Source organism: Corvus moneduloides, chromosome 17, assembly GCF_009650955.1.
Source record: "Corvus moneduloides isolate bCorMon1 chromosome 17, bCorMon1.pri, whole genome shotgun sequence".
Taxonomy (NCBI): Eukaryota; Metazoa; Chordata; class Aves; order Passeriformes; family Corvidae; genus Corvus; species Corvus moneduloides.
Window position 1 is genome coordinate 14034372 of NC_045492.1, and position 15697 is coordinate 14050068.

Below are 15697 nucleotides of genomic sequence, written 5' to 3' on the forward strand. Positions count from 1 at the left end.
GTGTTTCTCTTAACCTTTATTTATTTATTTTTTCAATTAAAAAGTCATGCCCCTTTTTATTTGGCTTAGAGGGTTTAAAATATTTGATTTTATTTAATGTAATTTTTTTTTCATTCTTTTTCTTCCCCACTTGTGTAGCACAGAGCTGTCCCGAGGTAGCTGGGGCCTGGTGGGCAGGGCAGGAGAGGTGGGGCTGTGCATGCTGGGCTGAAGCGTCCCGTCCTTCCCAGGCGGCTCAGGGCCGTGCTGTGCCTGCCCAGCAAACCCAGGGCCAGCTTAGCTTTCCTCCCCAGCCCCTGGTGCTCCAGCAGTTCCTGCCCGTGGGTTTGCTTTGCATGGCACAGTTCCTCGTGGGCACAGCAGGACACGGAATATTGCAGGGAGGAGCCACTGGGGCTGAGCTTTTCCTTCTCTGAGGGGACGCTCGCTGCTGTAGGATCTCCAGAGGGTCACTGCCACGGGTGTGGGGCTGTGGCAGCACCCACAGCATCCCTGCTGTCCCGGGGGATGCGTGGGATGGCACAGGCAGAGCTGTCCTGGCCGTGTGTGCAGAGGGTGTGTGGGTGGCACCCTCTGGGGTGGCACTGCCGGCTCAGACAGGGGCTCCTTCTGTCTCTGGACTGCTTGGGACAAACCCAATGTCACCCCACGGGAACACACTCCACATTTCCAGCTGAGAGGATGTGAGGGAGTCTTGATTGTCTATGGGGCCTGGAGCCCGGGACAGACTGCCCATCAGGGGGACACAGACTCCCCCCATAATTCCAGCAGCCTCTGGGTCACCTCCCTGGGGATCTCCAAGGGCCACTGTCCCACTCCTACGACAGCAGGATGTGACAGAGGACACGCTGAAGGGGTTCAGGCCCAACCAGGCATTTCCTTGGCCTGGATGGCTGATGGCAGCTGTATTTCAGTATCTTCTTTTATGATTTAATCTTTCATTATCTCTGCATACGTGCCGTGGCCCCATTTAATCAGTTCTCTCTCATTAACGGATCAATAGCAGTGTGCTCCAGAGCAGCCAGTGCCAGGCACCTTAAATAACAATGTTTTATTTATTAATCAGATAATCTCCATTTCCTCTCAGCTAGAAATGAGCAAATAATGACAACCGATACTAGAGATACATTTTAATCATGATACCAATAAAAGATAGCTGCGAGTTCAGAAGAGTGAGTTCAGCACATGCTCTCGGCTTCCTCTGAGGTTTAGACAGGGCTCAGCTTGCTGATTCTGTTCAACCTTCTGTTGAAACCCAGGTCTCTTGAGTTACACCTGGATCTGGGTCCACGTGCTCCCAAATCTGGAGCAGATCCCCAAAGATGTGTGATTTCACTAGGCTTGGTCTGGAGGTGATTTCAAGCTGGGAGAGCCATCCTTGCCTTGGGATCCATTCCTGTTAATTTACATATTCCCGTATTTAGGGACTCTGGTTGTAGATCAGGACTTTCAGTGCTGGGACAAGCACTGACACACGTTAGTGATGCCCAGCTTAGCCTGCACCTAACACTCCCCTCACCACTCGTATTTACCTGAAGTTTGGGGTGACTGTGGGACATTCAGGCCAGCTGATAACAGGGAGCTCTTGTCATTCAGGTGCTTACAAAAAACCCCAATTTTCCCCAATTTTTCTTGGCAGGGAGCGATCTCAGGTGTACCTGTCTGTGGGGTTAATGCTTCAGACTGTTCCCCTGCAGCTTTTTAGCCCTATTCAGGCTGCAGCCCCCTGTAACCTCAGCCCACAGAACCCACTGCTGACCTCACACGAGGGAAAGTGAAGTTTGCAGGCTGAGTCAGCACTTCACCACAGCATCCAACCTGCCCAGAGCCAGCCCCGGGCAGGGAGCACCCAAATCTGGACCCCTCCAAGCCTCTTCAGTGAACTCCATTGAATTATCTGCTCATGTTTCACTTCATATTTAACCCTTCCTAGATGCGGATGACTGTTGGCTCTGATATTTCCATGACTGTATTAGATAAAAGGAAGCTCATCTACGGTATTTTCGGTGCGCTGGCAGCCCAAACAAATGTGTCAATAAATAAATTGCCTGCAGCCTCTGCCCACTTGTTTCTCGAAAGGAAATGACCCTGTAAGAGTGAGTGCCCACTTCTTTTACCTCACTGCTATTTTTAGCTGAGGCTGTGAAAAGTTTCCATTGAAGACCTGCTCCTGTCATTTCCTGGGTAGAGCAAACAGGAAGCTCTGAGAGAGCGGGAGGAGGTTCTGGCCTCAGGCTGGACCAACCTCCCCTCCCTCTGGCTGCTCCCTTGCACTGCAGAGCAGCACACACCGAGCACCCCCGTGGGCTTTGTTTGCCACAGTTCGCCCCAAAGCCCGCAGGGGACAGTGGCAGGTAGGATGCTGTGCAGCAGGAGAGGGCAGGAGTTCTGCTTCGCTTGCCCAGATCATCTCCAGGAGGCACCAGTCTGGTTGAAACCAGGCAGTTCCCAGCAGGAATTAGAAAGAGCTACGCCATGGGCTGTTAATGGTGGGATTTTTGAGCGTGGAGTTCCTGGAGTACAGCCCCCCACAGCCAGTAACAACATGGGGCTTTGAAAAAACACAGATTTTACTTTCTCAGAGACAAATCCCAGCATGCAGAGAGGAGGGAGATTTCAAACCATGAATCATAACTATTAAAAACTAATTCAAGTGTTCCCCTTCTCAGAGACTTGCCAGAGATTGGGCACAAGGTTTTTTTAGAAAGGAGGTAGTGGTGAAATACTGTGTTAATTAATACTATGTTAATTCGTGTTTTTCATAAACATTTTTTAGAGATGGGATAGAGTATAGAGGAGTCTTACAGCTGCAAACCTGAGGATTAATCAGTCTTGGGTGAGGGTCTGCTTTGGTTTGAGTTAGTTCCTGTTTCAGCCCTCAAATACCAAAATCTTTTAGATCTGGGGTCTGAAACTGAGAAAAATTGGCTTTCAGGTTGTAAGGCAACTTTGTCAAAGTATCTAAACAGTTTCCACACCATGATGAATACAGCACCAAGGAGCTGCAGGTGAAATGGAGCCCCCAAAAAGGCAGTTCTAGATGCTCATGGTTTAGGTCTCTCCTAATTAAAGTTCAGAGATTTCTGCACTTAAATTCCAGAGAGAGAATTGTTCCAGGAGGTGCCAAAGGGTGCTTTAGGCAAGTGAGTTTGAAAAGTTGCCAGGAGACATTGGCTTTTGTAAAGGAAGTGATTTTGTTCTGACTTTTTAAACAGACAGCAAAGTTCTTCAGTGTCTTCTCTTGAGCTTTATTAAGAAGCCTGTCCCAGCCTCTCACATGGAAGTTGTTTGTGCTACAGTCTGCAAACAAATGATAATAAAAATGTAAAGCAGGTAGAGCCTAGAGTGGGATTAAAAACCCAAACATAAGCCACCCAAATGCAAACTTTTCACCTGAATTGCAGTCTGTGTTTTCATCACTGTCCACTGTATTTCCTCCAAACCTGGCCTTTTTCTCTTCAAAAGATTCTTCCTTCGGCCTAGTGAAAATGTGAAAATTCTTAGATACTTAGAGATGTTTCTTTCTTTTCTCCCTGGGGTAAGGGCAGTGTCTGTGACAGAGGGAGGGGTGTGTGAGGGATGTGGCAGGTCCTGGGCACGTGCTGCAGCCTCTCTGTGTTTTATGGCACTTGAAGCACGGTGAAACCCCCTCTCTCCACTCCTTCCCCCTTGCCTTCCTAAAAGGTGTAGTCTGGGCAAACAGAACTATTTAGGTTTTAATAAAATTAAGTTATGAATGCAGAGGGGATGTTTTCAGCTTGACTGCCCAAGGATTGCTTTTACTTTTTACTTGTCGTGATGTTGGAAGTGCTCTAATGTTTCCTCCTCTTTCTTTATTTCCCAGTTAATGAAATTATCAGGAAGGAATTTTCTGGACTCCCTGCCAGAAATCAGACATAGAAGAAGAGATTTGTGAGACAGCTTTTACTGAATCCTTCCATAAGTGACCTCTTAGATCCTTCCAGTGCCCCTGCAACCTCCAGCTTCCTTTGCACTTCATCTCCAGGCAGCGACTCAGTGTGAGGAACAATGAATTGGCACCAAGTGACAGCCTTGACTGAGCAACTCGCCACCTCTGTCTGTAAACACCACGAAGGACACCCTTCCTTTCATCCAGAGATCACATTGTTCTCCTGGAACAGAGCATCTGTCTGAGGAAACACTTCAAGCCTGCTGCAAACCATCTGTCTGTGCATCCATCCGTCGCAGGGAGACAGGACCTGTCCCCTGAGCAGGGCACAGAGCCTGGGGGTGGACACTGGGGGTGGGGAAAGGGGAACAAAGAGTAATATATTCCATGAAAGAGTAACACCATCCTGCAGGTCACTAACAATGATTTGCCCTCCAGGTTTCAAAGCCCTCCTGAGAAATTTTATTATTGTAGGAAACTGACCCAAGCTCGCTCAGCCTTCATCCAGTCTGGGATCAAAAGCCAGTTTTCTCTGAGCACTGACTGGTATTTCAGACAGGAGATGTCAGCTGAATCCAGGAGTTTTCTTCATTTTTCTTGTCAGACTGGATAGGAATTTGAAGGAGAGGGATTCTCATAGACAGCCAGTGAAAAGAACAATTCAGCAGTTGCAACGCCTGTCCCAAGGTAAAATAAACCCAGGTAAAACAGAGATTAATATATAGGAGTCACAGTAAATCCAAAGATTTTATGATTGATCCTTATTAATATTTAGGCAGTGTAGGAACACAGATATTTTCTCTCTTACAAATTGTTGCTCTTTCTTGTCATGTAGAACCTGCTTTTGGCTAATAACTTGTCTCATTTAGCAGCTGGAACATTTACTCACCCAAGCTGCAGAGGAACATAATTGCATCTTACAGAAGCCATACATTCCAGAGAAAATATACACTTATTTATATTCACCTTGCCTCTTTAGCTTTGCAAAGCTACCAGCAATTCCTGGAAAGGTTTAATTTCCATGTGAGTTAGTATTTTGTTACGTTTTGCTTCGTGTGTTAGAATATCCTGTCCTGACTCCTGCTTAGCACATTCCAGGTAACCACTGCCACCTGCAGTTGTACAGCTACAAGTTAGAACATTCAGGAGAGTCAGTGCCTCCTCAATGGGATAAAAAGACTTCCTGAGTGGGTGATCAGTGTACAGTAAAAGATAACCATAATATTTTAGGAATTACATAGTAATCTTTCCTGGTCTTATAAATAAGGAATGCTGGTATTTTCAGGAATGCAGAGCCTGAGCTCTGCTCTGGAAAGCACAGTGAAACTAATCCAGTTTTCAGTTGTGTCACAGCAAACTTTGCAGAACACCAGCGTGTCCACTGCTCACAGCAGGAATTAGGTGATGGAAATACAGCAGAGCAGCCCCAAAATTGGTTCCCCAATGTCTCAAGAAAGATTTTACACAATCCCTGCAGAGCATGTGCTTGGTCCAACAAAAATCTCTTCAGGACTATCAGGAAGAATATCTTTTCTGCCACTAAAAACTGGTGCTTAAACTCTGCAAGGTCTTGGGGTTTAGAGTGGGAGACAGAAGCATTAGGTTCTTCAGAACGCCTGACCTGGGTCTCAACTAAAATTTGGCCCTTAAACAGAAATCTGAATTTCACAAGAGCAGCTCTGAACTCCAGATTCAGCCCAGCTCAGATCCAGAACCAGAGCAGAGCACTGCACATCCCAGCCTGGCATTAATGGCACACCCTGGCTTCTGTTTCTACTTTGTGAGATTCAAATCTTTCATCCCAAAATGAGTCCCCTGTATCCCATCACCCAGAACTGCCAGGATGCCTCATTGTGGTGCTCTCATTGTGAGCTCTGCTCTGCAGCAGCACCCCTGGTGCCATGGCCAAGCCTCAGCCTGTACCTGCCAAGGTGAAAACAGCTTTTTTTTAATTGCTGACTTTCACAGAAACAAAACTGAGGCCCAGACTTGTGAACAGGGGAATTCCTGTTAGAGTGCACTCAGCAGGACTCTGACTGGCTCACATGCCTCAGAAAGCTATTTTGGATTGTTGTAAACTGTCAGTGGGCCAGAATCTGACACATATTAAGGGATTTTCATGCAGTCTGATGAATTAGATGATCATGACATATTCTAAAGGCCAGAAGTTGCCTATCAGAAGTTCTTTGCTGCAGCTGAGTAAAAGAACAGACCAAATGCATCTCCCATTTTCACACTTGGATGTATCAAATGTTTTCCATCATCCAGCCAGTAAAGTACAGGAGAAATGTAAAAGACAACCCAAAAACCCATCCGCAGGAAAAAAAATCCTCAAATTACTGGCAGAACCTTCTCTCTTGCTGGATTTTAAATAGAAGCTCAAAGAAGCCCAGGAAGGTCTTTTCAGATCTGTGATGTGCTGATGCTGCTGCTCTGGTGATTGCAGCAACCACTCATCAATTTAGGAGTATAATTTTTTGCGTATTTATTTTTAGATAATATCAGTTTAGAAAAGAGAGGGGGAAACTAAAACGTGGTGCTGGATCTGAGCAAACAGCAAGGTCAGTGTTTAAGTTCTGCCTTATGGATTGTAGATGCTGAAATGTCCTTTTAATACCTTAAACCCCAAAAGGAAAGAGTAGCTGGAACCTGTAACATCTGGCTTTAGACGTGGAGCAAAGGCTGTTCAGGGGCCAGAGGGACCCAGGCAGGCAAAGCCCTGCAGTGCTGCATGGAACTGCTCTGCAGGCTGCACCCAGAGACCTCTGCAACCAAAATACACCAGATTTCCACTGTGCTGATGTGTTCTTCAGGCACTTTGCTATAGAGGGGGAGAGAGAGTTGGATTTTCAGTTGTTGGATTTTTTTGTGTGTGTTGGTTTTTGTTTGTTTTGTTTTTTGTTTGGTTTTTTATTTTGGTTTGGTGTTTTTTTAGTTTTTTGGGGCTGATATTTTTTTGTTTGTGTTTTTTTGGGGGGGGGCGGGGGAGGAGTTTTCTTATGTGCTACAGGTGCTCTAGTCACGCTTACATTGACTGTATTCCTTCCTCATCTTTGATGCATAGGTATTAATCTGTGTACATATACATGTAATTTATAGAATACACCCACACAGAGAGGGACTATTTACAAGGGCTGGTAGTGACAGGACAAGGCAGGGAATGGCTTCAAACTGATAGAGGGTAGCTTTAAATCAGAAATCAAGATAAAAATTATCTGTGGGAGGGTGGGCAGGCCCTGGCACAGGGTGCCAGAGCAGCTGTGGCTGCCCCTGGATCCCTGGCAGTGCCCAAGGCCAGGCTGGACATTGGGGCTGGGAGCAGCCTGGGACAGTGGGAGGTGTCCCTGCCATGGCAGGGGTGGCACTGGGTGTTGTTTAAGGTCCCTGCCAGCCCAGGCCATGCCCTGATCTCTGTGAGTGTATTTTATATTCATGATTAGAAAGGAACGCCCTGAACAGAGCTGGGTCACTCCTGTGCTGGCTCCCAGCACCTGAGCAGCTCAGGGTGGAGGGTTCACTCCATGTATTCTCTAGACAACATTTTGGGGTTCAGTCACAGCTGCACGAGCTCAGGCTGTGCTGCCCCATCTGCTTTTCCATGCAACAGTAGTTAAATAATTCAGCTTCAACCAACTTTATATTTATTTCCAGAGAAAAGGAGCATCCTCAGACATAGTGTTGTGCATTGTTGTCTCTTTAAAAAGGAAGCTGATATGTTAAAATCATATAGCTAGGCTGAAGAATTTCAATATATACAGTACTAAATTATTTCCTGTTCTTGCTGAGCAGTGTTTTTCCAGTATTAATATTTTTGTTAATACAACTTTCTCTCTGTAGAAGCACAAGCTTAACCTTGGAAGAGTTAATAGCATTTTGTGAGCAATTTGTTCTCACTTCATCTGGAAGATAGCCATATTTGCACATGAGGAAGTTCTGTCTTTCCTCAGTTATCTGAATGTTTCACCACAGTGCCTTCCTGCCATTGTACCAAAGGCCTACAAATATCTTGTCTGCAGGGTGAACAACTCTAATGCATTTTCCATCAAAGTTGCACCATGAAGTTCATGGGGCTCATTGGAACTCAAAAGTTCATCTCTTTATTTGTGTTGTGTGTGTGTGTTTATTTTTTTTTTTTAATTTCCATTTTTCCATCCAAGCTTTGGCTGCAAATACAGGAGGAGCTTCTATAAACTTCTGCATCAAATATACGTAGAATAAAAACCATCATTCATGATATGTAAACAGTCTGAGAGTGGATTGGGAGTGGGCAGATATCAGGAAGATTTTTTTTTGTCTGAGTGTTGGAAGTCGAGTTTGCCAGGAGAGCAATTGCTTGTGAAGATACTTGCAATGAAATATGAAGTCCTGTTTTTGTTTTTCTCCATGAGAATGAGCAAAATGTAAGATCTGAGCAACAGCAATGGAGTGAAAGTGTCTCATGTATGTTGTTTTTATTGGTAGAAAGAATGTAGAAGAGTCATGGGTTTTGCACTTGCTTTATTTGTATCCATGTAAATATGTATCCCTTCCATTCTCCCTGTAGGAATACGGCATTTCCTGAATGTAGAGTATTCCCAAAACCAGCACTATGTTATTCTGTATTGTATAAAAAGCTGCTGCTTCATAACATATCTAAACCGGTTCTCAAAGTAGCTAGCATGTTTTTTAAAGTGTATTTTGTAATCCATATCTTTACCAAAAAAAAAGTGACTGTGCTTTTTGTCTGACCAAATATGCAATAACTTTTGGATTAAGGTTAGTATTTATAAAGGATCAATTTTCATTTTCTGAATGCCTTACTTTTCTATGCAATTGTTGTTGAATTGTTGTTGTCCTAAAAAAGATGTATTTGATAAATTTCCCAAAGACTTCAAAGACAGCTTTAAACGCTTGAGAAATATGTTTCTAAATATTTCAATCTGACTTTTTCCCCTGCATTTCTTTCCAAATTGCTACTTAATAGGGAACAATTTTCTGCCAGATGGGACTCAAGAAAATGACTGTCTTAATTTCAAATCTTAAACTGATTCAGATCCTCATCATTTTTGCACCACTTAAATCATCTGATGTTCCAGTTTAGCTGCAGTTCTGAGTGTTTGTTATTTATGTTCCATATTCCTGTGCAATAGGAAGAGATGCCACCGCTGGGTCTCGATGGGGTGAATTGTAAAATTCTCCAGAAATCAACTCTTCCTCATCATTTACATTGCAGTGGTTTCTTACCTGTGAGGCAGCACTCTGCCACCACACGTGGAAGGTTGTAATTCTTTATTCATCTCAGTTCAGAATGAATAATCCACCTTTGGGAACGTTTGACATAAGATTGGCATCTGTATCTGTAGTACCTGCTGTGTTATAACTGCAGGGGTGACAGCTGATACCAACTTCTGTAACTACCAGCCAGAATCAAACCCACTCTGGTCTGTTTAAGGTTTGTTTAGCCATTTTCATTGTTTCAGGGGTATAAAAATATAAATTAGTACCTGCACATTGCAATAAACTTCACCTGAAGGTGCTGATGCTGTAAAAGATGATCTTGACTGCAGAGAGTGGTTACCTGGGGAAAAGGTGGGGGTGAGTTTCCTTCTGTAATGCATAAAATAGCAACACTGGGTAGAAAGCTCCAGAAGGACTGTGTCTCAGAAATGAATAATGTTTTTAAAACCCAGGAATCCCCAGCTGTGCTGTTGGAATCAGCAGTTATTGCAGGATTGCCCCTGCTCTGAGCAGGGCCTGGCCCAGTGTGCTGGTGACACCTGGGCACAGAGAGTCTGAACAGTGCTGGCCTGCCTGGCACTCAGGTTTTTGTCTGTAATTATGAAGTGATTCCCCCCAAAGTCCAGGCCTGCCCTGGATGTTCAGGTAAAGCCATATTTTAATAGGCACACGAGTGAGCGTTTGTCACTCCCATCATCCTAACAGGTGTCTTGTGAATCAAATTGCTTGTTCAAAACCCTGACTCACAATTGAAAAGGGGTTTATATCATTCACATTCCTACAACAACGTTGTTAACCTCCAATGTAATGATTTTTTGCTATCTGTAAAGTATTTTTATATATTGCCTGTACTATGGTAGATTAGCAATAAATGAAAGGGCATCATCTACTGCAAGAGTGTTTGGTCTGTTCTTAAATACCTTTACTGCCTTTGATAAATGAATATCATGAGTCACCCACTTGTCTTCTTGTCCTTGTCACCCTCATAAATGCTCAGGAATGGGATGTGCAAAAGGTGCAGAGTACAGAGCATTTCATCATCAATGAGCTGCTGAGCTCCTCTTTGTGTCAGGATCCCACCCAGGTTCTGTGGATGAGACTGAGCCACACTGACACTTCTTCATTTTCTCTTAATGTCTGTTTTCCCTCTTTTAATTTTCTATTCCCACCATCCCAACAAAAAGCCCCAAACAATCCACATCAACAGCTACTGCAGAGTCTTGACCGTAATAAAGCAGTAATTTCCAGCTATGTAAATGTCCTCCTGCATCATGCCTTTTTAGAGACTGGGGATGGACTCCACGTCACTTTTTTTCATCTAAATCTTAATTCTGCATTTCTCTACTGGAGACACTAAAAGAGACATTTTCATACTGCTGTGCTGGAGGGATGCCCAGAGCCCATTATGGCCCAGTGAGAGTCGAGTTTATACAGCATTCAATTAAAGACATTTACCTTAACAAAATCAATATTATCCTTTGCATTTAAAACCAGAGAATTCAAACCATATTCCATGCATTTGTTGGCCATGGAGCGAGTGCTTTGCTTTGCTTATTCACAAAAGCCTCAGAGCAAGGGCCATGTGGAAGTTCTTAACTCCCAAACCCTGTACAAAGGCTGGGAGCCTCACAAACCAGACAGGCTTCGCCAACAAAGAAGCTGTTACTGGCTAGGAGAGAACATTTTATGATGAGCAAATATATGGCATATAGGGTTTTAGCTTTATTCAGCAACAGGAAAATTTAAGTAACTTAACCTGGAAATTCCACAGCTACAGTCTGAGAACTTGAGCACCTGACCTGATCCTCTGGCTTTAATTTATGTCTTGGGGCTGAATTAAAGGACTACAACAGTACCCCAGATTTTTCGTCTTAACGGGAAATTTCCTGGATTTTGTAGACTTAACTCGCTCTTTTGTAACCCTTCAACACAGCTGACTTTTTTCCCAGTTTTCAGGGTAGCAGCAAGGAAGAAAAATCCATGTTTCTAATGAACATCTGGGTCTCGTATGAGCACTCGCGTGCTCTGCTGTGTAAATACGCGATTTACAGCTTCTTTTTCTTTTTTGAAATACAAATGTAATTCAGTCAATTTAAGAAGCTGCCTTTCAGTTTCAGAGCAGATTCTTTTCTAAATACATCATCACTGGCTTGCTCAGGTGGCCACGCTCAACTGGGCTGCTCCAAGGGAAGAGGAGCTCCCACCCAACACCATCCTCATCCTCCCTGTCCCTGTGCCTTACTTGGACTGGCTGCTCCTCTGAATTCATCATCTCAGTGAACTCAGGGGCTTGAATTAATTTTATTTAGGGAAGGCAAAGCCACAGCAGAGGATTTGAGCTCCTACTGACCCAAAGGGCAAAACTGCACAGCAAAATTGCTGAGGTTGTGAGGGATCACTTGCCCTAAAAACCTGGGAAAGGGAGGTGGGAGAGGCTGGCAGGAGCCACCCTGCACACAAGTGGCCATAGCCAGGCACCTCTTTATTCCACAGACCAAATCACAGCCATATCAAGGAGGGCACAGAGGCAGCCACTAAAATAAAACATTATCTGTTGCACAGACATACACACAAACAGTAGAAGGCTGGATTTTTCTGAGCTTTGCAGTCTACCAGCTGTCTAACTACCTGTGAGAGCTCGGCTCCGCCCAGGGATTTTGGATGCAGTGGATTTCAGGCCAGGGATGGGGTGTGGGGAGCAGCCAACGTCCACCATGCCAGCCTTGTTTTCTTCAGGAACCCTTCCTCTGCCAGCTGCATCATTTCTGAACAGCTCTGGGGTTGAATGCCATTAAAGAAGTTCTTTCTAAATGTTATTAACTGTTTTAAGGGCTGGGCTCTGCTTTGGGCACTAGAGGGTAAGAAATAAGCAGTAACAAACTGCAGTTTAACTCCTCACACCCCTGGGCTTGACCTGCAGTTTTAGGTTGGCCTGAGTGTATTTTTCATGGACGCTTTATGTAACATTATTGAAAGACAGGCAGTGCCATGAACACCTCCTTAGCTGCCTGATACCCCCAGCACAAGCAGACCCCTGACATCAAAGCCCAACTGATGTTTAATTTTCAAGCTTTTCCATGATGGGCTTCACTAAAGGAAAAGCAGGGGGGGAAAGCTGAGACCTTTCCCTTTTCATTCTCCAGTGACCAGCTCAGCCAGGAACACCTTTCTCTCCTTTCCTTTATTCTCTTCCCCAGTTCCAAACTCAAACAGTTCCATAAATCAGGATTTGGTTGGCTTTTATAAAGGGCTCTTACAAGAAACCACATTGGCTCCATCCACCCTTATAAAGGCCAAACAGCATGAAGAATAAATGGAAGGAATAAATGTAATGGGGCTGTGACCACGTAGCTCACACTGGCAGCGTTACATTAACAGCTGGAATCAGGGATCCTAAAGGTCTTTTCCAGCCTAAATGATTGTCCGATTTTCTAGGCTTTGCTCTGGGAATGGGCCTCGCTTTGCCTCAGAACGTCACTGCTCCCTCTCAGCTGCAGGCTGGGACTACAGCAAAGCTGACAGAAAATGTGCTCTTTACACTGCAGAGAGGGTTGAGTGGTTTTTTGCTTCCCCGAGCAAGGAGAAAGGCCGGGAGAGCAGCAGGGCAGGTTCCTCAGCACAGGATGGCAGTGCCATCTGCAGGGAGCTGAGCTCAGCACCGGTCCCAGCCACAGCCCCAGGGCTGGGAGCCCACCTGGAGAGACCCCCGAGGGACCAGGGGGTGGCCTGGCCATGGCAACCCCCGGGGCAGCAGCTGGCACTGGCCTTGGCTGGGTGAGCCCTCGGAACCTGCCCTGGCACTGGTGCAGAGCCATCGGGGACCTGCAGCCCATCACTGGCCCACGCAATCCCTTCTGTGTCTGGAGCGGGTTTAGGTTCTGAAACTGCAGATTTGGAAGGAACCAGGACCTCTTTGGAAAGGCATTGGAGTCATCTGAGAGCCTCACACAAGGTCTGCAAAGAGCAGCCCCCGACAGGGACTCCCTGGCTCTCAGGAGGAGGAGCAGAACCCCCTGAAGGTGATGAAGAGAACAATTCACTCTGCATCGATCTCATCTGTTGCATGTTCTATAAACAACAGAGCTGGAGGCTGCCCTGGAAGGAGCTGAAAATCAGATGTACTCACTCACCAGTCATGGCTTTACCCAGAGCGTTTTCCAGCAGCACAAATAGGAAAGCACTGAAATGGTGTTTGTTGCCTCACCAAGGAGAGCGTGGCTGCAGGTGAAGAGGCTTCCTTTGAGGAATCATGGTCAGACACAGGCTCAGGACAATCTAACGGGACAGTCCATCTGGTTACACTTCAGACATGGTGCTTTGCTGTCCAACAATTTCCTGCCTGTGCCACTGCATCCAGTTTTCCACCTGGGACTGGAGCCAGAGGACCCCCTACGTTCACTGTCAGTCACAGAGAAATCCAAACATTCCAAAGTTTAAACATTTAAAAATTACAAAATTCCTTGGGGTTACCCAGTGTGTTTTTTCACCCACACAGCACAAATTTCTCAAGGAAGTGTTATGACTTTGTTTGTACAGATGGTGAAACTGAGGCATGGGGAAGGGACTCATCCGAAGCCCCAGCTCCAGCAATGATAACTGGGGACAAACCCCTGTTGTCAGCAGTCTGAGCCTGGATCAGTGTCCATGCTCCTGCTCCCCATCATTCATGGATCTGAGGTGGCTGCAGCTCCTCTGCGCAAGGAATGACCCCGAGGTTCTGCCCATGAGCTGCTGTGCTCAGGTCTCATGGAATCCTCTGCCATGGAAACCACAGGACACCTGGACATTGCGCTGTTGGCACAGCATTCCTGGTGCTCCAGGAGGAGAAACACCAGCCTGTTGTTCTGCTGTGCTTTGTTTCTGATTCATGGATCCCCCTGAAGCAGAAAGGTATTCACTTCATTTCTGGTATGTGGTAGAAAGTGGGATTTCAAGAATGGCCAAAATCCTGCTGCAAAGACAGCAAATTCCATATTTATTCCTGCTTCAGTGGGTACAACATCTGCATACTAATCAGGCAGTCACTGAGAAGCTGTTATGGGCAGAAATACAAGGTATATTTTCTACCCTGTAATAAAAAGGCTTTATTAACCCCCGTTCAAAGCCAGACCTCTCTGGTTTGGAGGCTGGGTTTACCCTCTGTGTGTCTGACATCATACCTGGGCCATTGAGCTGCTTCGCTTGTGTTCCCCTGTGTCAGTAATCCCAGGTGGCAGGAGGAGTGACTCCTGAAAGGAGAGTCCTGGCACGGTGTGGCTGCAGGAAGCTCTCACCTGGCTGTGGATCCAGGTGAAAATCTGCCAGCGCTGGAGGCAAACTGGATTTCATCCCCCTTGGGATCAGGGGCTGGGTCCAGCTGTGTTCCCTGTGGGAGGAGAGGAGGGACTGGGATGAGGTGACCCCACAGAGAGCAGCAGCAGCACTGGCAGTGCCAGCAGGGCGCTGGCACATCGCAGCCGTGCCTGGCTCTGCCCTGCCCAGTCCTGCCCACAGCAGCCGTAAGGAAGCCACTGGCACACCCAGGTGCCAGACAAAGCTCTCTCCCTCTGGCCCCAGGACCCTCGCTGTGCTCTGCTCACCTGCAGTGCTGTTTAAAGCCTGGTTCATTCACTGCCCCGGTGTTCCCATTCATCTCTGTGCAATTTGAAATGTCCCTCTGTACAGCCCCGAGTCCCTGAGCTGTACAAACCTGGCTGGCAGTGAACAACCCTCACTCGAGGTGCTGCACACCACAGACACAGAGTGACCCCCTGAGAGCGTCAGGCCAGTGTTTTCCCAAACCTTTTTTTTTTAAATTTAGCTGTTAAAAGACAAAAGGGGGAATAGGGAGAGGAGTTCATCCCACGAAGTATATTTCTTGGTTGCTGAGAGACTTCAAATCTCCCTAATGAATAAACACAGCGCACTTAATTTTGTTTATGAAAACAGACTTATTGTAATGGCAAAAAGCATGAGTCAGTGCCCTGGGTGAGGGGAGAGCAGCAGCTGGAGACACTCACCGAGAAGCAACGCCTCGGAAACCAGAGCAGCTCTCCTCTCCACCAGTGCCAAGAGATGCAATTTCTCCTCTAACACACACCACCAGCACACAGGGAGTGTGAGAAGGCTTCCTCATGACCTGGCAGTTGGCTGCTGAGCAAATATTGCCATGGAAAGCTGCGGATCTGTGAAGGAGCAGCAGACACTGCACACCCTGAGCCCAGCTCAGCCCAGCCCCAGGATGCTCCTGCTGGAGCTGGGCCGAGCCTGGCCTGGATTTGGGCTCCTGGGTAACAACCAGAGCTGCTGCTGGTCCCTCACTGAAACCCAGCAGAGTCACAGGGGAAGGTGAAGATCTGAGCCCCTCAAGGAGGAGGAATTGCTGACTCCACAAAGCACATTCCCCATTCATCCCTGCATCCCCTCTGATGCATTTGGCATTTATTTTGCTTGGAGAAAATGAGCCAAGAGGGAACTGAACCTCTTCCCGTGGCTTCCTGGCCTGGTGAAGGTCCTGAGGGTTCACATAAGCAGGAGCAGCAGGAGTATTATTTCCTTTAACTGATTTTACTGTCCAAGAAATGTCTCACC

General features: G+C 46.3%; 1 protein-coding gene and 2 long non-coding RNA genes across 10 annotated transcripts in view; 1 reads left to right on the forward strand and 2 right to left on the reverse strand.

The window, feature by feature from the left end:
• The window catches only part of NFATC2 (nuclear factor of activated T cells 2), an 80701-nt gene extending 76149 nt beyond the window's left edge, over positions 1–4552 (forward strand). For all 5 annotated transcript variants that reach the window (XM_032126897.1, XM_032126898.1, XM_032126896.1 and 2 more), the window contains one exon: positions 3845–4552. In XM_032126897.1, coding sequence (XP_031982788.1) covers positions 3845–3900 — 56 coding nt within the window. In that variant the 3' untranslated portion in view covers positions 3901–4552. The remainder of the gene's footprint in view (positions 1–3844) is intronic.
• On the reverse strand, positions 1116–3849 carry LOC116452410. Its single transcript, XR_004243487.1, has 2 exons — positions 3394–3849; positions 1116–3300 (listed from the first exon to the last, which is right to left on the reverse strand). It is a non-coding gene; the product is annotated as an uncharacterized LOC116452410 (long non-coding RNA).
• A 3454-nt stretch (positions 4553–8006) lies between the features above and the next one.
• LOC116452411 overlaps positions 8007–15697 on the reverse strand; it is a 92158-nt gene continuing 84467 nt past the window's right edge. For 3 of the 4 annotated variants that reach the window (XR_004243490.1, XR_004243488.1, XR_004243489.1), the window contains exon 8: positions 8007–14492. This is a non-coding gene — a long non-coding RNA (uncharacterized LOC116452411). The remainder of the gene's footprint in view (positions 14493–15697) is intronic. The other variant, XR_004243491.1, reaches the window with a different exon arrangement.